This window comes from Chiloscyllium plagiosum, unplaced genomic scaffold (genome assembly GCF_037043375.1).
Source record: "Chiloscyllium plagiosum isolate Xiang-an unplaced genomic scaffold, Cpla_swu_hap1 HiC_scaffold_17, whole genome shotgun sequence".
Taxonomy (NCBI): Eukaryota; Metazoa; Chordata; class Chondrichthyes; order Orectolobiformes; family Hemiscylliidae; genus Chiloscyllium; species Chiloscyllium plagiosum.
This window is the reverse complement of record NW_028270155.1, coordinates 72,595,077-72,620,240: the sequence shown is the minus strand read 5'-3', so window position 1 is coordinate 72,620,240 and position 25,164 is coordinate 72,595,077. Positions and strand designations below refer to the sequence as shown.

The 25,164-nt window shown below is 42.5% G+C and overlaps 1 protein-coding gene across 3 annotated transcripts in view; it reads right to left on the bottom strand.

The window, feature by feature from the left end:
• The window catches only part of vac14 (vac14 homolog (S. cerevisiae)), a 363,248-nt gene that overhangs the window by 315,858 nt on the left and 22,226 nt on the right, over positions 1-25,164 (bottom strand). For 2 of the 3 annotated variants that reach the window (XM_043707329.2, XM_043707330.2), the window contains exons 1-2: positions 10,227-10,365; positions 3,817-3,879 (exon numbers count right to left, since the gene is read on the bottom strand). In XM_043707329.2, the coding sequence (XP_043563264.1) occupies positions 3,817-3,879; positions 10,227-10,253 (90 nt within the window). In that variant the 5' untranslated portion in view covers positions 10,254-10,365. Of the gene's footprint in view, positions 1-3,816; positions 3,880-10,226; positions 10,366-10,391; positions 10,560-18,435; positions 18,587-25,164 lie in introns of those variants that run through there. The other variant, XM_087996063.1, reaches the window with a different exon arrangement.

Sequence of the window (25,164 nt, the reverse complement as noted above, 5' to 3'; positions counted from 1 at the left end):
AAAGGCCACAGTTGCCCTTTCAGATGGAGGGAAAAGTGTCCACTGCTATATTTCAGAAAGAACAGAGTTCTCCTAGCATACTGGCTAATTGTAATCTCTCAATCGACATCAATATAATCGATTACTAGCTCATTATCTGCTTGTTTGTGAAACTCATTGTGTGCCCTACATTACTACAATGACTACACTTAATAGAGTTAAAAATCACACAACACCAGGTTATAGTCCAACAGGTTTAATTGGAAGCATGAGCTTTCGGAGCGCTGCTTCTTCGTCAGGTGGTTGTGGAGAATAAGATCATGCTCACAGAATTTATAGCCAAAGGAGTCCAGTGTCATGGAGATGTGATACGGTAAACAACCTTAGATTTAAACTTTCATCTTTTGTAATGGGATATGCTGGTTTCTGTTCTATGATATGTAAATTCCAGAACTTCTTTTAAATTACAGTTTCAAGATAGCTCAGCTTTTCTAACAATAGGTGTGAAGTCTGTCTGTATCCCAATGCTGGAGGAGTTATAGCCAACTCCTTTGACTATAAATTCGGGGATCACGATCTTATTCTTCACAACCACCCACTGAAGGAGCAGCGCTCCGAAAGCTAGTGCTTCCAAATAAGCCTGTTGGACTATAACTTGGTGTTGTGTGATTTTTAACTTTGTCCATCCCAGTCCAACACCAGCCCCTCCAAGACACATACACTTAAGGTATGGCTACATTGGCTACAAAATACCATGGAATGATCTCAAACTGTGAAGGCTAAGATATAGTACATTGACATTAAACATTTCACATGTAGAATGAAATAAAAATCAATTTCATAACTCCATGTGAAGGAATCATTTATCTTGAAAGATCTCAAAATAATCAAAAGCCAGAAACTATAATAGAAATTGCTGTAAAAACACAGCAGGTCTTGTAGCATCTGTGGAGAGAAAGTAGAGTTTTTGAAAAGGCTAGTAAACTAAAAATACTTGGCAACATGTCAACAAGAGAGGCCAACAAAAATGCACACACTCCTCTTACAAATACCCTCTCAATTCTGGCCACCCACAACAGATCAACAATGGTAAAGAAGCAATTTCATTACACACTGCCTGTTAAAGTGGATAAACTACAAAGAACATAATATTCACTCCTGTGGACACCGAAGCTCCCCAACACACCATCAAAGCAGCAACTTGCAGTTTTTCATTATTTTATCTGTGGAAAAAGTATTCTGACATTTCATAGAATCCCTACAGTGTGGAAACAGGCCATTTGGCTCACTGGGTACACACTGACCCTCCGAAGAGCACCCCCACTCAGACCCACCCCCGACTCTGGTCCTGTAACCCTGCATTCCCCGTGGCCAATTCACCGAACCTGCACGTCTTTGGACTATGGGTGAAAACAGAAGCACCCGGAGGAAACCCACACGGACATGGGCAGAACATGTAAAATCACACAGTCGATAAAGGCTGAAATCGAAACCAGGCTCCCGGCACTGTGAGGCAGCAGTGCTAACCACTGAGCCACTCCAATTTTATTTGTGCATATCCACAGTTCTTGATCCAGGGCTTTTATATCCTAAATGGGTGATGCACAAATTACGTTATGTTACAATAATCATTGAGAAGACGTTTGTATTTTACAAGTGGGTCTTTAATTTAGGGTAAAATGCAGAGGGTCTGCCTGCCAGTGTGGGGAGTTGTTAAGGTTAAGGGAAAGACAGATTGTTACACTGCAAAGAAGGGCTTCACACAATTGAAGGAAATCGCAGCAGCTTCCTTGTTTACAGTATTCAGACTATTATTCCCCAGTACCCAAGGTGTTAAGAATGCCAGACCATAAACAGTAATGGTGAAAGCAAAAATTGCAGATGCTGGAGATTAGAGTCGAGTGTGTGGTGCTGGAAAAGCACAGCAGGTCAGGCAGCATCCGAGGAGCAGGAAAATCAACGTTTCAGGCAAAAGCCCTTCATCAGGAATGAGGCTGGGAACCTCAGGGGTGGAGAGATAAATAGGAGAAGGGTGACGCTGGAGGGAAGGTAGCTGAGAGTGCAATAGGTGGATGGAGGTGAGGGTAAAGGTGGTAGGTCAGAGGGGATGGTGAAGCGGATAGGTGGGAAGGAATATGGATGGTAGGACAGGTCATGAGGGCAGTGCTGAGCTGGAAGTTGGAACTGAGATAAAGTGACGGGAAGGGAAATGAGGAAACTGGTGAAATCCACATTGATGCCCTGGGGTTGGAGGGTCCTGAGGCGGAAGATGAGGCGTGCTTCCTCTCGGCATCAGGTGGTAAGGGAGTGGTGATGGAGGAAGCCCAGGACCTGCATGGCCTCGGCAGAGTGAGGGGGGGGTTGAAGTGTTTGGCCACGAGGCGGTGGGGTTGATTGATGCGGGTGTCCCGGAGATGTTCTCTGAAGTGCATTCCAGGACACCCCACTAACCAACCCCACTGCCCTGTAGCCAAACATTTCAACTCCCCCTCCCGCTCTGCCAAGGACATGCAGGTCCTGGGCCTCCTCTGCTGCCACTCGCCCCATCTTAGGGGATGTGCCTCGGAACTCTTCAACCCCATGGCATCAATGTGGATTTCACCAGTTTCCTCATTTCCCCTCGCCCCACTTGCCAACCTTCCAGCTCAGCACCGCCCTCATGACCTGTCCATCTTCCTTTCCACTTATCCGCTCCACCCTCCCGTCTGACCTATCACCTTTCCCCTCACCTCCATCCACCTATCGCACTCTCACTACCACCCCCCCTCCCATTTATCTCTCCATCCCTGAGGCTCCCAGCCTCATTCCTGATGAAAGGCTTTTGCTGCTCTGTGGATGCTGCCTGACCTGCTGTGCTTTTCCAGCACCACACACTCGATTGTAAACAGTAATGCACCAAATAGTCCATTTAATTCTAAGATAGAATAGAACTGGGGGTCTACAGAATAGCTAGACAGCATTTCTACATGAACAGAAGACCCAGATAATTCATATTGCCATGGAGATGGGCTCTGAAAGTGTGTTGGGTGTAGAGACAGCCAGTGTCAGATTGGATTACATGCTTTTTAGTAATAGCATTGGAAGTCAGATACAAGCTGGCCTGCCAAAATGTGGGAGAGAGGGACTAGCTAAAGGTGGTTAATTCCCATGTTGCACTTTGCAGCAATGCACTGGGCGCACATGTTCAGGTTGAATAAGTCAAGTTCCAAAGATCTGAAACTGGGATTGGAGATTTATCTAGCTTGCATTCACCAGGGAAATTTCAGAAAAGATAGTCCTAGGGTTCAAAGTTACCATCTGGGAAAGGAAAGGAACAGAACAGAATTTAATCCTGAGGACCTAAGAATCACTTTGGAATGACTTAGGAGAATCCAGTGACCACTTAAAGTGTACCAGTGAACTGGGTTTTTTTAAATTACATTGAGAAAAAGGGGAAACTTCTATTCTGTACTCGAAATAAAGTGTGTTCAGTTCAAGTGTTCTTAATCTGTTTGTTGCATTTAATGTTCTAAAACGTGAAATCTTGTTTATTTATCAACTGAAGATTAGATTTTTTAAAAAATAATTTAAGGGAATCATGATGTCTACCCGCCTCACCTGGAATATGTATTTGACCACTGGCACACCCTCACTTTTCCTCTTGCGTAATTACAACTAGGCTTCTCCACAAGTGGATTGTTGATGAAACAGTGAAGGATTAGGAATGGCGAACCATATGCCCCATTTTAAATTGATCTTGGATATGAAGCACAGGTATCAGACTCTTGTATCGGAGGGACAAGTCCAACTCCCAATCCAAACACAAACATCTACCCAGCAGCAAATCCGGATGCTTACCTTCAACAATCGATCCAGCAATTCGGAGCCACTTTTAACATTGGGATCCGGATCTGCAGCCAACTGTGTAAAACAAACATATTATTGAGCAAATATTGAGAGGGATTTTAACTCCAGTATCCCTACAATGAAATGTAAGTTACAGAAATTAAATGTCTGAGAGCTGATAATGACTCAGAAGACGATAGGAAGAAGTTTTGGTTAGGAAAACTCAGAATCTGGGACTTTCTTCTTCCTTCAATTGGATGATGACACGGGAAACACAGGAAGTCACTAACAAGTTCCTTTTGTCAAAACCCCTCGATCGAATGGCAACTGTTTAACAAATATGGCCAGAATCATTGTTAAAAAGGTTTAGGATAAGCCAGAGGTCATACGCATAATGGAAACTACTCAATGTCCCCATTATCAGCTTTTCTCCTTCCCTGGTTTATGATCAACCATCCCTTTGTCTGTCTTACTGTTTTTTTTTCTTTCTCTGGGCTCCATCTCCACCTATCTGCACATTTCTGTCCTCCCCATACTGCCTTTTCCTAGTTACTACCAGTTCTGAAAGAGGGGGGGTCACTGAACCCAAAAACATTGACTCTGCTTCCTCTCCATAGATGCTGCTAGCCTGCTCACTTTCTGTTTCTTTTTCAGATCTTCAACATCCACAGTTTTGTTTTATTTTTGTGTTGGAACTTTTGGACTCCATCTTAAAAAACTTCACCTGACGAAGGAGCAGCGCTCCAAAAGCTTGTGATTTCAAATAAACTTGGTGTCAGGTGACCTCTGACTTTGTTCATTCCAGGAGAAAGTGAGGCCTGCAGATGCTGGAGATCAGAGTCAGAGAGTGTGGTGCTAGAGAAGCACAGCAGGTCAGGCAGCATCCGAAGAGCAGGAGAGTCAAAGAGCTTATGCTCAAAGCATCCGTTCTCCTGTTCCTCGGATGCTGCCTGACCTGCTGTACTTTTCCAGCACCGCACTCTGACTTTGTCCATTCCAGTCAAACACCGGCACCCCCACATCTTGAAAAATTGGCGTTGTTGAATTGGTGTCCCTTGGTTGTTTAATGTTGTATTTAAGTTATTATTAATTAAATAACCTCTATCAGCAAGTTTCACATGGTTAGCAAGGATACATCACAACTGAGTGAGAACAGCCCAACTGGCTTTATAGTTTGGGAATTTTGGAGCAGCGTGGGAATTCTGTGCAGAGGGCAGAAATGCTCTTGTTTGCTTTTTGGGTTTATAGCTTGTGAAGTCTTTTAACAGAATAAACTGAAGGCCCACATTGGGGCCTGGCACAAAAAAAAGAGTGATATCTCAGGAAAACCCCAAGTACATTGATTACTAACAGCTGTTAATTTGACTTTATAGGTTTCTTTCAGACCGATGGCAAGTAGGAGAAATATTTATACATTACAAACTAAAAGATCAGCAGGATTAGGGTGTAGGTTTGCTCGCTGAGCTGTAGGTTTGATATCCAGACATTTCATTACCTGGCTAGGTAACATCAGTGGCAACCTCCAAGCGAAACGAAGCTGTTGTTTCCTGCTTTCTATTTATATGTTTGTCCTGGATGGGGTTCCTGGGGTTTGTGGTGATGTCATTTCCTGTTCGTTTTCTGGAGTTGATAGATGGCATCTAGATCTGTGTGCTTGTTTATGGCGTTGTGGTTGGAGTGCCAGGCCTCTAGGAATTCTCTGGCATGTCTTTGCTTAGCCTGTCCCAGGATAGATGTGTTGTCCCAGTCGAAATGGTGGTTTTTTTTCATCCATGTGTAGGGCTACGAGGGAGAGAGGGTCGTGTCTTTTTGTGGCTAGCTGGTGTTCGTGTATCCTGGTGGCTAACTTTCTTCCTGTTTGTCCTACATAGTGTTTGTGGCAGTCCTTGCGTGGAATTTTGTGGATGACATTGGTTTTGCCCATGGATAAAACCAATGTCATCTGCAAAATTCCATGCAAGGACTGCCACAAACACTACGTAGGACAAACAGGAAGAAAGTTAGCCACCAGGATACATGAACACCAGCTAGCCACAAAAAGACACGACCCCCTCTCCCTCATAGCCCTACACACGGATGAAAAAAAACACCATTTCGACTGGGACAACACATCTATCCTGGGACAGGCTAAGCAAAGACATGCCAGAGAATTCCTAGAGGCCTGGCACTCCAACCACGTCATAAACAAACACACAGATCTAGATGCCATCTATCAACTCCTCAGAAAACGAACAGGAAATGACATTACCACAAACCCCAGGAACCCCATACAGGAGAAAGATATAAATAGAAAGCAGGAAACAACAGCTTCGCTTCATTTGGAGGTCACCACTGATGTTACCTAGCCAGGTAGTGAAACGTCTGAATATCAAACTTACAGCTCAGCGAGCAAACCTACACCCTAAGCCTCAACCTGAGCTACAAACCTTCACAAACCTTGCAGATCAGCAGGATATTTAAAAACAAGTCAAGAACTAAGCAAATAAAACTGAGATGCTGGGCCAAGCCATGTGTTGTGCCTGCATGATGTGGGAGCTGGTAGGCCCTTTTGCGGTTCATAGTGACCACATCTGTAGCAAGCATTGGTTGCTTCAGGAACTCAGGCTCAGAGCAGATGAGTTGGAGCCTGTGCTTTAAATACTAACACATCACTGAGGGGGACAGTTATCTGAATGCTGCGTTTCATGAGGCAATCACATCCCTTAGATTAAATACTACACTCTCGGAGAACAGTCAGGAACACGAGGCTGGGATTATAAGTCAGGCAGAGAAATACAGGCAGTAATGCTGAAAGAACCTCAGCCCTTGAGCTTGTCTCACGGGTTTGAGATCCTTGCTCCCTGTGCGGATGAAAGTGGACACTGTAGGAAGGATGGTCAAACTGACCACAGCACCACAGTACAGGAAGCCATTCAAGAAGGGGGAGAAAAGAGAAATGCAGTTCTAATTGGGGATAGTATAACTGAGGGGAATACATATTGTTCTTTGTGGCCTGATTTGAAAAGGTTGTGCCGCCTGCCTGCTGCTTGGGATAAGGATCTTTCACCTGGGCCACAGAGAATCCCTACAGTATGGAAGCAGGCCATTTAGCCCATCAAGTCCACATCGAAACTCTGAATAGCATCTCACAGAGACCCAAATCCTTATCCTACCCCTGTAACCCCACTTTTTTTTGCACTTGGAATGGGAGGGGAAAGATCCAATTGTCATGGTACATGATATAGGTAGAAAGAGGATGGAGGTTCTGCTGAGGGAACAGGATCAGCTAGGGGCTAAATTACAAAGCAGAACCAAAAAGGAAATAATCTCCATCTTATGACCTGAGCTACAAGCAAATTGGCACGGAGATAACAAGACTAAAACAGTAAACATGTGGCTCAAAGAATGGTGCTGGAGACATTGGTCCAAATTCCTGGGAGATTGACACTAATACTGGGGAAGGAGGGAGGTGTTCCGATAGAATGGGCTCTGCCTGAATCACGCTGGGACTAGAGTCTTTGCGAATTGCAGAATTAGGGCCGGGGATAGGGCTTTTAACTAAATAGCAGTAGGAAATAAGTTCAGCTGGACAGAAGATAATAAAATCAAAGGTAAAGGAAAAGGTAGGATTGCTAATTATTGACAGAGCTAATTGTTACCAGAAAACACGGATGCTGCATTGTACCACAAAACCATTAAAAAACAAGTGTAAGAAGATTTGATAACAAAACAACGGTAAAGGCTTTGTATCAAAAAAACATGAAGCATTTGAATGATGAACTGAGATCGCAAATTAAGGTAAATGAATATGACCTCATAGCTGTTACAGAAACATGGTTACAAGGTCGTCAATATAGAGGAACCTCGATTATCCGAAGGACACAGGTGGGAAGTATTTCGTTCAGTTAATTGAATTCTGGATAATTGAACGCCAGATAACATAGTTTAGCCAAGCATTGGGACCTTACAATCTTGCTGGTTAATCCAAAATTTGAATAATCAAATGCCAGATAATCGCATTTCCTCTGTAGTGGGAACTTAACATTCAGGAATCTTTAACCTTTCAGAAAGAGAGAAGGGATAAAGGTGAGAACACATTATTGCAGATGCTGGAATCTGTACTGAAAACAAAACCGCTGGAGATCACAGCAGGTCAGACAGCATCTGTGGACAGAGAGCAAGCTGACATTCAAGTCTGGATGACTCTTTATCAAAGTTGACAAAGTGTGGAGAAGGCAGCATTTATGCAATAGTGTGGATGGGTATTGTGCTGGGGGAGAGGGGCTGCTAGTGCAGATTAAGTGATCCAAGTGTGAGAATGGCAGAACAACAGTGTGGAACAACGGGATGGAATAGGTGGTGAGGTAGCACTGTTCACAAGACAAGAAATTAGGACAGTGAGAGAGATGTTCTAGGCTCAGATGATTATATGATTGGGTTTGTAGAGGTAAGAAATAGGAAAGGAAAGACAACATTGGCAAGATTAGCGTACAGACCCTCAAACTGCAGCCACTCTGTAGCAATGGGGATAAATCATTAAATAATAGGAACATGTAAAAAGAGTACAGCAATAATTATGGGTAACTTTAATCATGTTGTTTAGGTTAATTAAACTGGAAAGGGTAGCTACTAACAACAATTTCATAGACTGCGTTAGTGATAGTTTCATTTTCCTAGATCAATACATCACAGAGCCGATCAGAGAGCAGACTAACTTGGATCTAGTAATCAGGCAGTTTTAATAAATAATCTCAGAGTCAAAGATCCCCTCCCTAAGTAGTGATCATAACACGATAGAATTTAATGTTCAGTTGGTGAGAGAGAAACTTGGGTCAGAAACAATTGCTCTCAACTTAAATAAATAAAGGGAATTACAAATGAAATAAGGATATAGTGAGCTGGAATGACCCGGGTGGATAGATTAGCAGAAATGAAAGCAAGCAGTGGCAGACATTTGAGGAGGTAATTCATGACGCTCAGCAAAAATACATCCCAGTAAGCAGGAAAGATTCTAAAAGGATAAGCCAACCATGGCTAACCAAGGAAGTTAAGAAAGGTATGAAGTTGGAAAGAAAAAGCATTAAGGAGCCCAAAGTCAGTGATAGCCCACAAGACTGGGATAAATTCAGAATCCAGCAAAGGAGGATTAAAATGAAAATGAAGACAGAGGAACTCAACGAGGAGGGCAAACTAGCGAGGAATATAAAACTTGACACTAAAAGTTTCTTTAAATATATGAGAGAGGGGTCAGTGAACATAGGCTCCTTTGAAAATAAATCTGAGGAGGGGCTTTTGGGGCACAAGGAAATGGCAGAGGAGTTAAACTGCATCAGTCTTTATGGAGGAAGATACTTCAAACTTTCCATTAATACTAAAGAATACGGGGGAGGAATTAAGTACCATCACTGGAGAAATAATATTAAACAAACTAATGGGGCTAAATCAATTAAGTCCCCTGACCCTGATGACTTCCATCCTTGGATGCTCAAAGACGTAGCTACGCAGACAGTAGGTGCGTTGGTTATAATTCTCCAAAAATCATTAGATTCTGGAGAAGTACTAGAGGGCTGGAAAACTGATGTGACACTCCTATTCAAATATGAGGAGGGAGGGAAAATGCAGGTATCATTAGGCCAAGTAGCCTAAGATCTACGATTGAAAAAAAGTGTTTGAATCAATTACTCAGGAAGTCATAGCACAAAATTTGGAAAATCAATCTAATCAAGCAGAATCAATATGGTTTCACAAAAAAAAACCCATTTCTGATTTATTACAGTTTTCTGAGGAAGTTTCAACAGAGTGGATGGAGGGGAACCAACAGATGTATTATACTTGGACTCCCAGAAGGCTTTCAACTAGCTACCTCACGAAAGGTTAAGTCGTAAGATTCGAGCCCATGGTACTGGAGATAATATATTGATGTGGATAGAGAATTGCCTGATGGCCAGGAAGCAGGGAGAGGGAATAAGAGGTTTTTTAGGTTGGCGACCTGAAACCATTGGAGTTCCGCAGGGATCAGTGCTGGGACTGCAACTGTGTACAGAATATATGAATGACTAGGAGGAAGGAAGTGAATGTACTGCAGCCAAGTTTGTGGTCAACACAAAAACAGGTGGAAAGGCAGTTTGAGAGAGTTTACAGGGAGACATTGATAGGTTAAGTAAGTGGCCAAGAAGTTGGCAAATGGGAAATGTGGGAAAATGTAAAGTGTTGTGACTGTTTTCTTCCCCATCTGGTGGCGACCAGCCACCCACCCATATTGACCAGTAAGAGAACTAGTCATTTGTTGTTTAATTCGCTCATGGCTGGGCCAGTAATTATTGCTCATCCTTAGTTGCCCTTCAGAAGGTGGTGGAGTGCTGCCTTCTTGAACTGTAAACCAGGCAGGCATAGTGAGCAGAATAACTGTAAATGACAGATTCACAATAATAATAATTACTTGCCTTTGCTTCAATAATCCAGTAGAGCATTCCTGCCACTACATTCCCTCGCAGCTCAGTTTTTAAGGTACCAAGTTGATGACTGGTTTTGTCTCGTCCTAATTATAAAAGATCCAGAATCTACACTGACGTGCTGGCTGATCTGCTTTACCAGTAAGGGACAGTTACCTTGCTGAGACCATTGAACAGTACATTGAAGTGAGGAAGGACTGAGCCCCTGGCAACCTTCACTATGTTGTACAGGGCCTCACAGGCATAATAACGCAATCGACTGTCAGCATCGTTGAAACAGGTCAAAACAGGTTCAATGAGTTCCTTCAGATACAAACCAGAATCCTGCAGGGAAAAATAAAAATAGATGCATACACTAAATGAACACGAATAAGGGAAAAGACATACATTGTAACAGAGCACGATTCAACAGTAAGTGCCTAGTTGTCTCTGAGGCATTGCCATGCAGTTGTACAGTTACAAGTTGCACCCTGGTTACCTCATCAAACTCATCGTTCCTCATGTGGAAATGCGATGACGAGTGCAGAGAAGCTATCCATCTTGACTGGTTGAAACTCTTCTAACTACACACCATACCCTTGTTTAACTCCAGGACATCTCTGTAAGAGAGTTGCTCAGGTCCTCAGTCCAACCATCTCCAGATGCCCTTTCCTTCATAACTTCAGAAGTGAGGATGTTCACTGGTGATTGCACAATGGTCAGTACCACTCACCATTCCTTACAGACTGAAGTAGTCCATGTACAAATGCAGCAAGACCTGGATAAGATCCAGATTTGCTCTGACAAGTGGAAAGTAAAATTTATGACACACAAGTGCTGGGCATTGACCATCCCCCACCAAGAGGGGATCTAACCATCATGCCATGACATTCAATGGCATTACCCCTGTTGAATGCCCCACTATCTCAAGGCGGTTACCGCTGATCAGAAACAGAACTAGACATATTTTGTTTAATTCACTGCTGAATCCCCCACTATCAATATCAAGGGGGTTACTACTGACCAGCAACAGAAGACATTTTCTGTTTAATTCACCCCTGGCTGGGCCTGCATTTACTGCCATCCCTAGTTGCCCTTGAGGTGATGGCGAGCTGCATTGTTGATACTCTGCAATCCACGTGCTATAGCTAGACCCACAATGTTGTTAGGTAGAGAATTCCAGGATTTTTCTCAGCAACACTGAAGGAATGGCAATATAATTCCAAATCAGGATGGTGAGTAGCTTGGAGGGGAACTTCCAGTTGTGTGGTTTTCCCATGTATCTGCTGGCTGTGTCCTTCTAAATGGAAGTGGTCATAGGTTTAGCAAGTGCTATCTAAGAATCTTTTGTGAATGTCTGCAGTGCATCTTGCAGGTAGTACACACTGCTGCTACTGAGTGTCGATGGTGGAGGGAGTGGATGTTTGTGGGTATGGTGCCAATCAAACAGGCTGCTTTGCAATGGCTGGAGTCAAGCTTCTCAAGTGTTGTTGGAGCTGTACTCATCCAGGCAAGTGGAAAGTATTCCACCACACTCCTGACTCATTACTTGTAAAAGGTTGGCAAGTTTTGGGGAGCCAAGATGTGAGCTTCTTGCTGTTGGAATCCTCACCTCTGAACTGTTCTTGTATATGGCATGTCCAGTTCAGTCTCCGGTCAATGTAACCATCAGAATGTCGAGTGGGGATTTCAGCACTGTAACCCCACAATGTCAGGAGATGACAATTAGATTCTCTCTTGTTGGAGATGGTTCTTGTCTGACATTTTGTGGCAAGAATGTTACTTTCCACTTTTCAGACCAAGCCTGGATATTGCCTAGGTCCTGTTGCACTTGGACATGTAGTCATTGGCAAACACCCCCATTTTATGAATGATGGAAGGAAGCTCAGTGATGAAGCAGCTGACCAGGGTTGGGCCTAGGACACTACCCTGAGGAACTCCTGCAGAGATGTCCAGGAGCTGAGATATCTGATCTCCAACAGTCCAAACCATCTTTCTATGTGCCAGGTATGACTCCAACCAGCAGAGAATTTGCCCACCGATTCCCATTGATCTGAGTTTTGCAAAGGAATTCATATATTGTAGCTAGAAGAGGTCAAAAGCTAGGAATCGTGCAGCGAGTAACTCACCTCCTGATTCCCTAAAGCCTGTCCAACAACTACAAAACAAGTCAGGAGTGTGATAGAATACTCCCCACTTGCCTGGATGGGTGCAATTACATCTCCCTATACTGCTCTCACCCTGTCAAAGATCCCAATACAACAGCTGCAGTCTCAAGTAACCCAGTAACAAGTTTTGCTGTGTATCTCAAGTTCATAACAGCTGTGGGCTGTTTAAATATCCAGTTTTTCTTAAGAGGCCACTGCTTGCAGAAGCTACAGTAAATGGATTCAACTCAGCTGGGACTGAAAAATGAAAAGATTTGTAAGATCTTTGGGTAGATTATCAAAAGGACAGCGCATCGACAAAAGAATGATGCACCTACTGGGGAATGAGCACAGAAAGGGCACACTGATCCCAGCAGAGAGACGGAGCTGATTAAAAATGAGAAGCTTTCAGGCTTGACCAAGCTGATACAGAACTCACTTAACCCCTGTCAATTTAAATAACTCTTCTCTATACAGTTATCATTCAATTCTCAGTTTTACCTTTAAAATTTTATCCTATAGTTATGCCATGGCATACACATTCAAAGTTTGTGCGAAGATTTGTAGCTCGGGTGCTCGTTGTTGTGGTTCTGTTCGCCGAGCTGGAAGTTTTTGTTGCAAACGTTTCGTCCCCTGGCTAGGCGACATCATCAGTGCTTGGGAGCCTCCTGCGAAGCACTTCTTTGATGTTTCCTCCGGTGTTTATAGTGGTCTGTCCCTGCCGCTTCCGGTTGTCAGTTTCAGCTGTCCGCTGTAGTGGTTGGTATATTGGTTGTAAGAACATTTTTGCTGTTCTTACAATTGGGTTTATTTATACATTTAAGTTCTAGCCAATCATTGATTTTGATAGTTTAATTTTATGATGTCAGAACTTTTGACACCCAGGGCCCAAATTCCATTAGATTTGCATTTTTGTTAAAGCTGAAACTGCAGTGAAACAGCTTTCCCTCACCTTTCTCATCACACTTTTAATGGCTGTGTGCAAACTGCCTGGTTATGACAGTGTTGCACTGGAACCCATGGGAGTATATCGACAGCAGCTCGAAGGTATTCCGCACTCAGACAGAGTTGGGAGTGCTATCTCAAATAAAAGTTTACAACTCAAATCCCTGAGCTCCTGACAGAAGCGAAAACCTGAAGGTCAAGCTCTTGCGATTATTTCCATTACAAACGAACCAATTTCGTGGTTAGGTTTATTGCTTCCGCAGCATTGTTCTTTTTGCCCCATACGCTATATTTTAAAAATGCCAAACCAACAAGAAGAACTGAGAAGAATACAAGTTAACAACATAGAAATAATATGATTTATTTAATGCAAGTATTTTTTTTGTCAGCACATGCTGCCTCAGACCTGGTAGTTTTGAAGGGAAACATTATTATGACTGGCTTTTGCTTTGGGCCATTTGCTTCCCTGTCATTGGTGCATCTTGCCTCCTCTAATTCTTTCCCACTTATTGATTTGATATTTAATTGATAACTTGACAAGCAACTATTTGAGTCATTGTTAGCAATTCACACAGGGTATGAAGATATGTGGAGGCCCAAATGAATTTTTTTTTTGGTGCTATTTCAGACATGCAGCTTCTGAAAAATGTGCAAGGTACAGCAACTTTCCAATTCCACCAGGTGGTAAGCTCAGAAGAACTCTCAGGTTTCAAGCACCCAGTAATGCTAACTAGGCTGATCTGCCACATCTTGTCTCTCTGCCTTTTGATTTGGATTTTTAAGACAACTATTCATTCTCATTATCTTTTAAGTCCAAGGAGTACAGAATTGAAAGTGTACGGTGGTTTCCACACTGACAAGGCGGCTTTTGGTATGCTTTCCTTTATTGGTCAGAGTACTGAGTACAGGAGTTGGGAGGTGATGTTGCGGCTGTACAGGACATTGGTTAGGCCACTGTTGGAATATTGTGTGCAATTCTGATCTCCTTCCTATTGGAAAGATGTTGTGAAACTTGAAAGGGTTCAGAAAAGATTTACAAGGATGTTGCCAGGGATGAAGGGTTTGAGCTACAGGGAGAGGCTGAACAGGCTGGGGCTGTTTTCCCTGGAGCGTCGGAGGCTGAGGGGTGACCTTATAGAGGTTTACAAAATTATGAGGGGCATGGATACGATAAATAGACAAAGTCTTTTCCCTGGGGTGGGGGAATCCAGAACTAGAGGGCATAGGTTTAGGGTGAAAGGGGAAAGATATAAAAGAGACCTAAGGGGCAACTTTTTCACGCAGAGGGTGGTACATGTATGGAAGGAGCTGCCAGGGGAAGTGGTGGAGGCTGGTACAATTGCAACATTTGAAAGGCATCTGGATGGGTATGTGAATAGGAAGGGTTTGGAGGGATATGGGCCAGGTGCTGGTAGATGGGACTAGATTGGGTTGGGGTATCTGGTTGGCATGGACGAGTTGGACCGAAGGGTCTGTTTCCATGCTGTACATCTCTGACTCTATTGTCACAAGTAGATATTGCAGTACATACAATCTAGAGGCTGCCCAATACCTAGAAAAAAAGGGTGCTGTGTTATGTCCCACAGTACAATATATCTTTAAGAGATATGCTCATGATAGCGTCACTAATATAGCATGAGACCTGAGGATAGAAAGGTCTCAGACTCCATCTTATCTGGGCGGCCAAATGAGGCACGACGTGTTGGTAGAACAGGTTGGAGCTGACATAAGCATTGCTACCTCATGTCAAAAAGCCTAGGAGGTGGTAACGCTCACATCACAATGGTAATTCATAGGACAGCAAGGTCAAGAGGTTCAGAACTTCTATATTGTTATAGACTCTGCCAAACAATTCTGAACTTCAGTAGATGGGTGGGTGGAGGAAATACAATAGCACACTGATACCAAACTTTAAACTCATTCAAATTAGATAGATTAGGTAAAAGCATTTAGAATATTGCAGCAGCTGAAAATTTCATTATTCTGTCAAGTCTTGTGGCAGTGGGACTGATAAATAAACATAAGATACAGATCAGGAATTATGTAACTAAATGACTAACCAGGTTTGAACATTAAATGTTTGACCGATGTTCTTATATAGGATAAGATGATCTCTAAATGCATTACAAAACTTCCTTTTATCAGCACAGAGGCAGAATCAGGCCCTTCAGCCCAACTCGTCCATGCCAACCAGATTTCAAAAACTGAACTAGTCCCAAGTGCCAGCACTTGGGCCATATCCCTCTAAACCCTTCCTATTCATATCCCCATCCAGATGCCTTTTAAAATGCTGTAATTGTCCCAGCCTCTGCCACTTCCTCTGGCAGCTCGTTCCACACACACACACACACACACCACCCTCTGTGTGAAGAGTTTACCCCTCAGGTCTCTTCTAGATCTTTCCCCCTCACATTAAACAAACTTTTCAAGCACATTATTCAGAGGCATCCTGTACAATTTTTTTTTGAGGGAGGGGAAGTATGAACCCATTCACAATACAATCTTCATTTCCTCATACTTAAAAACCTTGGCTGTACTTGCGTGGTTGTACTAAAATAATCACCACATTAAAAGTTCCTACTACGCATACCAGCCACGGATTTACTAACTTCCACTTTATACATATTAAATGACTTGCACTATTAAAAAATGTACATTTCTGTATGCCAGTTGTAGAGACAACATACAGAAACCATTGTCAGTCATTTTGGCTACACGATAAATTTAAGTCAATAACATTATAGAAACAAAATATATTTATTAAGTTAAAAATCGCACAACACCAGGTTATAGTCCAACAGGTTTAATTGGAAGCACTAGCTTTCGGAGCGACGCTCCTTCATCAGGTGATTGTGGAGGGCTCGATCGTAACACAGAATTTATAGCAAAAATTTGCAGCGTGATGTAACTGAAATTATACATTGAAAAATTGATTGTCTGTTAAGCCTTTCATCTGTCTGAGTACCGTGATAGTTTCACTTCTTTCATGTGTAAATCACAAAACCTTTTTTTTATTAAAAAGTTGCATTCTCGGATTAGCTGTTAACAATGGTAATAGCTAGACGATATGTTGAAGGTGTTAGCCTCTTGTGTTCTCTGTCTATGACCTGATGTTTAGATTGATTCTAATCTAAAAAGTGAGATAACAGAGTTTTACATAAATTCATGCAGTTTTTGAGCAAAGTGCAATGTAACTCTGCAAGTACAAATTCACCACACAAAATATGTGTGCGCATGTGGGTCTTTGTCTGTCTGTGTGTGTCTGTCTGGGGTGGGGGTTGAGTGTGAGAAAGTGTGCGTGTGCGCGCGCGTGCATGCGGATGCTGCAAGACGTGTCAGATTGTGAACATAGATACCACTATTACGCATGGGAACACCTCCCACCTTGTACATGGCAGGTACTCATGTGACTCAGCCAACATTGTCTATCTTATACGTTGCAGGCAAGGATGCCCGGAGGCATGGTCCATTGGGGAAACCGCGCAAAGGCTAGGACAACGGATGAATGGGCACCGCACAACAATCAACAGACAGGAGGGTTCCCTCCCAGTTGGGGAACACTTCAGTGATCCAGGACATTCAGCCTCGGACCTTCGGGTGACCATCCTCCAAGGCGGACTTCGGGACAGGCAGCAGAGGAAAGTGGCCGAGCAGAGGCTGATAGATAAGTTCGGTACCCATAGGGAGGGCCTCAACCGGGACCTTGGGTTCATGTCACATTACAGGTAATCACCATTGCACTACACACTCACGCCCACACACACCCTTACAGACACACACTCCCACACATGCACCCCCTCACAGACTTAAGACACTCAGCACTCACTACATACACACACACACACACTTTCTCACACTCCCAACCCCCACCCCAGACTGACACACACACAGACAGACAAAGACCCACATGCACACATTTATTTTGTGGGGTGAATTTTTTTGTACTTGCAGAGTTACATTGCACTTTGCTCAAAAACTGCATACATTCATGTAGAACTCTGAGCTCAAAAACTGCATGAATTTATGTAAAACTCTTATCTCACTTTTTAGATTAGAATCAATCTAAACATCAGGTCATAGACAGAGAACACAGGGGGCTAACACCTTCAACATATTGTCTAGCTATCACCATTGTTAACAGCTAACCCGAGAATGCAACTTTTAAAAAAAAAGGTTTTGTGATTTACACATGAAAGAAGTGAAACTATCACTGTACTCTAACAGATGAAAGGCTTAACAGACAATCAATTTTTCAATGTATAATTTCAGTTACATCACACTGTAAATTTTTGCTATAAATTCTGTGTTACGATCGAGCCCTCCACAATCACCTGATGAAGGAGCGTCACTCCGAAGCTAGTGTGCTTCCAATTAAACCTGTTGGACTATAACCTGGTGTTGCGTGATTTTTAACTTTGTACACCCCAGTCCAACACCGGCATCTCCGAATCATGACTACATTTATTATCACAGGCAGGAAGTCCACAAAATCTCATTCCTGAATGTAAATACAGCTTGAGCTCAGTTTAATTGCTATTTACAGAGGGATTTGAATATAGAAAGATGTTTATACTTCCAGTTTCATGTGACAAAATCCTAGCCTGAAAAGACTCCTTATTTTAGAAGTACTTTTAATATTTATACTTTCAGACATTGATTTATTTGTATAGCATTTCAAAACTATAGGATATCCCAAAGAGATTACAGCTGATAAAATAACTGCCGAAGTGTAGACACTGTTGTAACGTAGTGAACCATTTTGCACACCCACTGACGACCATGTTGATTGAAGGATCAATGTTGGACAGAGCATCAGAGAGCTCTTTTTTCAAATAGTGCTATTTAATCATCTGACATCATCCAAAGATCCATATGAAAGGCAACTGACAAGTCTCCTGTTCTTCGAGTCAATGAGAGTCAGAGGTCACATTATGTAGGCCATGAAGAGCAAAAAGCAAACACTATGGTGCATATACGGGGAAAAAAAGTGAATACCTCCGGTACAAATGCTAGAACAGAAATTTGTGAAATATCCAAGGATCAGACTGGAGAGGATGAATTAATCCTGGAACTACCAGTATATAGTTTACTTTCAGTAGTGAATGCATCACTTGGTGAATGTTACTCACCTTGCCGAGAGCGATGGAGCAGGCTGCCAGACCGATGAGGCCACCTTTACGGCTGTGAGGATGCTGTGAAAGTGCAAATTCCTGGGACAGGATTTGGATCACGTGTTTGATTTGTCCAGTGTTATTCTGTGCTACAAACTCTCGCACCAACCTAAAGGAGAAGACAAAAATATATCAGTTAATTGCGCAGGACTGGTGTAATTTTTCAGCTGCTTCCTATTCCTTCAATCCATCTCCAGAAGCTGTTGGATTTGAAGTGGTCTATGGATCTACCATATCCAGATGCCCTTCAGCGGATTTGCCAAGTGACTAAAGTTCATATGGATGTCCATTGCAGAGTTGGGGACTGGACCTGGCACAGTACAGATGATCCTCTTCCTTCAGCACAACTTTGCTGACGCTGTCTCAGCCTTCACACGACAACGTGAGAGCCAGCCCAGGAGAAAGAAAAGATCAAATCAGGAGGACTGCTCAGCCTCATTCTCAAGTGTAGGCCTTTTATCACTGGTCAATCTATGAGACCTTTGGGACTTTGGACAGAGCCAGTGAGCGCATCTACAGACACTGGTACCTGATCAAAAAAAGTATCAATCCCTTTTCCTACCAAAAGAGTGAAGTGCAGTGGTGGCCAGTGGCCCAGAACAAAAATGGCTACTGGTTCAGAACCAGTGCAGCCCAGTCAAACCACATGGTCTACCTTTTTAGCTTTATTCATTATTTCCCTAACTGGTCATATACTTGTTATGGGCTGTAACGTTTTCTTTATTTTCTCTATTTTAGCACCTAAGAATGTTTCCTAGGTACTTGTACCCAAGATGGCACTGTGTGTTGGTGACATTGTACACTTTTCAATGTAACCCTGGTCTTTGTAACTTGAGTACACGTGACAATAAAGCTAATTCTAAAAAGCCTCAGTTTAACTCAAGACTCTCAAACATGGGAATGGGGCCACATTAGAACACCATTGCGAGCAGCTTTTTGGTGAAGCTTTAGGAATCAACCGTACAAGTCATATCAAGTGATACTCCAAATTCTCAATCTGATTGAATGATCCAACTCATGTTAGCTCCACAATCCAACAATCAGAATTTATCTGAACACAATCTGATTTGCAAACAATTCACAGACTAAAGTTTTTTTTTTAAGATTACAAAAGGGTTCAATAGGGTACACATGGGGAAGATGCTTCCACCAGAGGTCACAAATATAAGATAGTCATTAATAAATCTAAGAGGATTCAAGAATTCTTTTTAAACCAGAAAGTGTCTAGAATATGGAATTTGCTACCACTAAAGGTGAATAAACAGAGATTCATTGAAGGGAAAGCTATGCAAGTGTATGAGGAACAGAAGGTTATGCGGTTAGGGTTGGGTTAAGGAGGCTAGAAAGACTCACAAGGAGTGTAAACATCGCATGGACCAGTTAAGGCTTTTTCGGTGCTGTTTACGCAGTTCCAAGTTCAACATGCTGAAGGAGGTTACAAAAGGTGAAAATATTTAAACAAAAACAATTGCTTTTAAATTTGAAGTATTAGAAGACCAGAGGCTACTGGAGTGCAGCAACATGGATGGTGGGTGTTCAGGGCTTGATGCAGGGTCAAAGCTAGGCAATGGTGTTTGGATGAAGCAACATGTTGTCACAAAGCTGGCCCCTTTTTTTCTAAAAGCTGTTCCTTTTCTCAAGAATACCGTGTCCCTGAATTAATTTTCAGAGGGGTCGTAAACGGGCTGGGCTCCAATTAGACTTGTTTGGTGCAGAGATGAAAAGGATTTTGAGAGGCCTTTAATTTATATGTAAACAGATGAGACTTCAGGCCAAAGTGGTCATGTTTTAGAAGTGACCTGTATAACGAAAGGGAAGTGGTCAGCTCTCTAGCTGAGCAGTTCAGTCCAGAACTGGTTGGGGGTTCAGCAGTGGACAATGTGAACAGTCTCTCTCTCTTTCTGCCCTTTAACTTCAACCTGTAAACATCTGTTCCTTTTTTTTAAACTGGCCTTTAAGGGGTTTACTAAATTGGGACTATTCAGAACAGCATAGTTAAGTCTAGTTTGGATAGACTGAGTTCTGTCGGGGTTCTTTATTCTGTTCTTTGTATTTCATTGTCCAATTTTGTGACTAAATTTCTATCGGTTTTAGCTAACTTACACCGGATAATTCTCACTGTGTACATACCGAAATAAATTGCAAAGTTAGGGTCTGGGTTGCCTGCTCAAGATTATTTTGAGTGATCTGGCCTAGTCCATAACAATGTTTATGAAAGGTGGACGATGGTAAATTACAAGAGTGCTGGGCTTCAGGAAAGGAGGTGACAAAAGTTAATGGAGGTGGTGACCAAATAGGTGAATGAGGATAAAGTGGTTGATGTGGTTTATATGGATTTCAGTAAGGTGTTTACACAAGGTTCCCCATGGTAGGCTATTGCACAAAATATAGAGGCATGGGATGGAGGGTGGTTTAGTGGTTTGGATCAGACTTTGGCTAGCTCAAAGGTGACAGAGGGTGGGGGTTGATGGGAAATGTTCACCCTAGAGTTCAGTTGCTAGTGGAGTACTGCAAGGATTTGTTTTGGGGCCACTACGGTTTGTTATTTTTACAAATGACCTAGATGAGGGTGTAGGAGAATGGGTTAGTATATTTGTGAATGGCACTGAGGTCAGTAGAGTTGTGGATAGTGACGAGGATGTTGTAGGTTACTGAGCAACATGGATAAGCTGCAGAGCTGGGCTGAGAGGTGGCAAATGGGGTTTAATGTGGAAAAGTGTGAGGTGATTCACTTTGGAAGGAGGAACAGGAATGCAGAGTACTGGGCTAATGGTAAGATTCTTGGTAGTGTAGATGACAGAGATCTCGGTGTCCAGGTACATAGATCCTTGAAAGTTGCCACACAGGTTGATAGAGCTGTTAAGAAGGCATACGGTGTATTAGCTTTTATTGGTAGAGGGATTGTAGTTCAAGAGCCACGAGTTTATGCTACATCTGTACAAAACTCTGGTGTGGCCACACTTGGGAGTATTGCATACAATTCTGATCACTGCATTGTAGGAAGGATGGGGAAGCTTTGGAAAGGGTTCAGATGAGATTTACTAGGATATTGCCTGGTGTGGAGGGAAGGTCTTTTGAGGAAAGGCTAAGAGATTTGAGACTGTTTTCGTTAGAGAGAAGGTCGAGGGGGGCCTTGGTTGAGATATAAAAGATAATCAGAGGGTTAGATAGGATGGGACCGTGAGTGTCTTTTTCTCGGATGGCAATGGCTAGCACGAGGGGACAGAGCTTTTAATTGAGGGGTGATATATAGGACGGATGTCAGAGGTAATGTCTTTACACAGCAGTAAGGGCATGGAACGCATTACCTGCAACAGTAGTAGACTCGCCAACTTTAAGGGCATTTAAATGGTCATTGGATAAACGTATGGATGAAAATGGAATACTATAGGATAGATAGGCTTCAGATTGGTTCCACAGATCAGTGCAACATCAAGGGCCAAAGGGCCTGTACTGTGCTGTAATGTTCTACGTTCTATGTGGCTTCCAGAAGCAGGTAAGCTGAGGAGAGAATGGATAATTTTGCAAATTGAAAGTAGGCCACATTGATGGCAGCATGTACTCACAAGATGCACTCAGTCACCTAACATGACAAGGTTGCAGACAGGTAACGTCTAACCTGGAATTAATGGTAAGCTTTCAAAGGATGCTATAGACGCTGGCTTCAACATCCCCAAATACACACACATTAGACAAAAGGCAAATGATTTGACAAAGATATTGTGGGAGGAGAAAGAATATAGACAGGGTAAACATAATTTTAAGAATAAGTCAAATTATCTAGTCTCTTTGTAAAAACTTCTTCGCACTGATGACACTTTGGATTGAAGATGACCATCACCAAGAAGACAAAGCAGCTTAGTCAATAACAGGGCTGTCATCAGACAATTTCCCTAATTCAAAAGACTCCCAGTGCCACTCACTCAATCTCAAATTCTCTCCCCCCTCGGCTTTAGAGAGCAACATCAGGCAGACTGTCCGAGGACTGGCAATTTCATTTACATCTATCGTCATTCATCTGCCTTCTCTGTAACCTTGCACACTGTTCCTTTCGAAAGAGCCATCTAGTTTCCTTTTCACTACTTTGACTGAGCCACATTCCTAAGTAGTACATTCCAGACCCTAATGACTGATTAAAAACAATTTTATCTTGCACCACTTTTTTTTTCCAGAATTACCTTAAATGTGTAGCCTGTTCTTGATTGATTCTGGAATCAGAACATGCATTCCCTATTTACTCTGTTTGGACCGGTCACGATCTTGAATACTTCCATTAGATCTCAGCCCGGCTGCTTTTCTCCAAGGACAACTATTCCAGTTTCTCCAATCAATCTTCATAACTGAAACTGCTCATCCTCAGAATTTTTCTTGTCTGCACTCTATCCACTGCTTTCCTAAAGTGTGGTGCACAGAACTGGCTGCAATACTCCAGCTGGGATTGAATTAGTGTACATAATCTCCTTGCTGCCGTACCTTACGCCTCTATTTATAAGACCAGGATACTGCACTGTTATATACGTAATATTAGGAGGAGAGCAGAGGGAGGGGAAGGAGTGAGAAGAGTGAGTGGGGAAGGGAATAGGTAATAGATAAATGAGTAGAAACATTTCATGAGGGAACTTCAATAGTAGGATCTAAACTGCTGAAAGGACAGCCAAAAATTAGGAACAAGGGGTAACATGAATTTGAGGCAGGAAATTAAACAAGATATTGTGACACCTTCACAAATTAAGAACGCCAGAGAAATGAGATACATGTGAACAGTTAACCAGAGATTGACATTGTTCAAAGACATCAATTCTTCCTAAAGCTATACCAGCTAGGGAGGGCCCAATTCATTTCACACAATTGCCCAAACGTTCTCTAAAACTGTGCATCTCATTAGGCGTTGACTCCTTTTTTCCAAATACCAGAGATCTTAAAAGATTAATCAGGAAAAGTTTGTGAAAATCCCTAGCCTGAGCAATTACTTCTAGCAAAGTGCAAACTATACATTTTAATAAAATCTCCAAACTCTGAACTCAAACTTGATTCACATCCAGTATAATCTATCTACCCACTGCAAGAGCTGTTGCACAGAGTACTCGAGCAATGTCCTGACACAGCCATACTCAAGTAATATCCCAGACTCCTCCATGACTAAGCCATTGGTGTGCTCCGTCCACCAGCAGGACAGACCCACCAGGAATGGCATCACAGCCAGGGAAGAGCCACTTCAGCATGCAACATTAACTTCAAACCCCATGAATGCTCAAAGCCTCAGGTCAAACATAGGCTGGGAAATCTGATTATCCACAAATATCCTGCTTCAGCTGATGAACTAGTATTCTTGGAACAAGCACAAGGAGGATCACCACCAGGAGTGGCTCAGTACTGTCACTGCTGACTGAGCTGGTTAAGTCCTGTAGGGAATATCTGCCACACTGGGCCTGCACTGGTAGTGACAAAACTAATACCAGAGAAGCTACTTGCTATTTTCAAGCTCAAACTAGTTATCACAGATGCATCTATCCATAAAATTGCTTGACCAACCATTTCACAATCCCTCCGGAGACAATGTTCTGCTTTCATATTCTCCATCATGTTGTGTTGCCACTGGCGTCATATAGGAAACCCAGCAGCCAACTGACACACATCATGCAACAGTAAGACGAAGAATTACTGAATCCATTTTCATATGTTGAAGTATGAATAAATATTGGCCAAAACACACTTTCTACCAAGTCAGAGTGAAGGAACGACCTTTAGAATTGAGATGAGGCAAAATTTCTTTAATCCGGCAGTGATTCCACGGAACTCATAGCTGCAGAGGACAAGTTATTGAGCGTATTGAAGACAGAGATAGATAGGGTCTTGATTAGCAAGGCAATCAAGGGGTTACAGGGAGAAGGCAGGAGAATGGCATTGAGAAACACATTAGCCATGATTGAATTGTGAACAGCTTTCTGTCAGCAAACGGACCAAGGATATCTACTAGTGCAAAGTCCAAGTCCTGAAACAGAATGTGCAAACTTCCTCCATCACATCTTAGCTGCTAATTGCTTCAATTAAGTCAACTATAATTTAATTAGTACTTTTAGAATCATTTAGAGATTTGGCTCATGCTGCTATTGAATTTGATAATAGGAGATAGTACAACAGTATTGTTAGATAGTTACCACTAAATCATTAGGATTTAGTTAAATTCAAGTGAGAACACTGTCAGTGTAGGTGGTCACGAACAGAAAACACACTAAAGATCAATGGAATAAAATTGGCAATATTCACAAACTTTACAACATTTGAAGCTTTTTACTGAATTGTATGCCAAAAACGTTTGTGATGTTCCGAGCCCAAAGGTAAGGTGGTGAGCAAGATGCTTTGGGTCACATATAGATAGGACACGTGAGATGGAGGTTAAGTACTTGGGACTGAAGCATACTAACTGAGAACGGGGTGGGGGATGAGGGTCTGAAAGATTTGGCTAAGGCACTAATAGTGTATCATGGGAATGGATGATGCATACTGCATGGCATTAAGGCTTCAAGGATATCCCTATTGTACATAATGGAGGGAAGACTTTGGCAATGATAAGGTCTTTGCATTATGTGTGGGGCGGGGGATGAATACATGTTATCTGTTTTTTTATCCGATGTAAGAAGAGAATACAACTGCCTTCAGATTCTGTCATGGCAAACATTTCTCCCT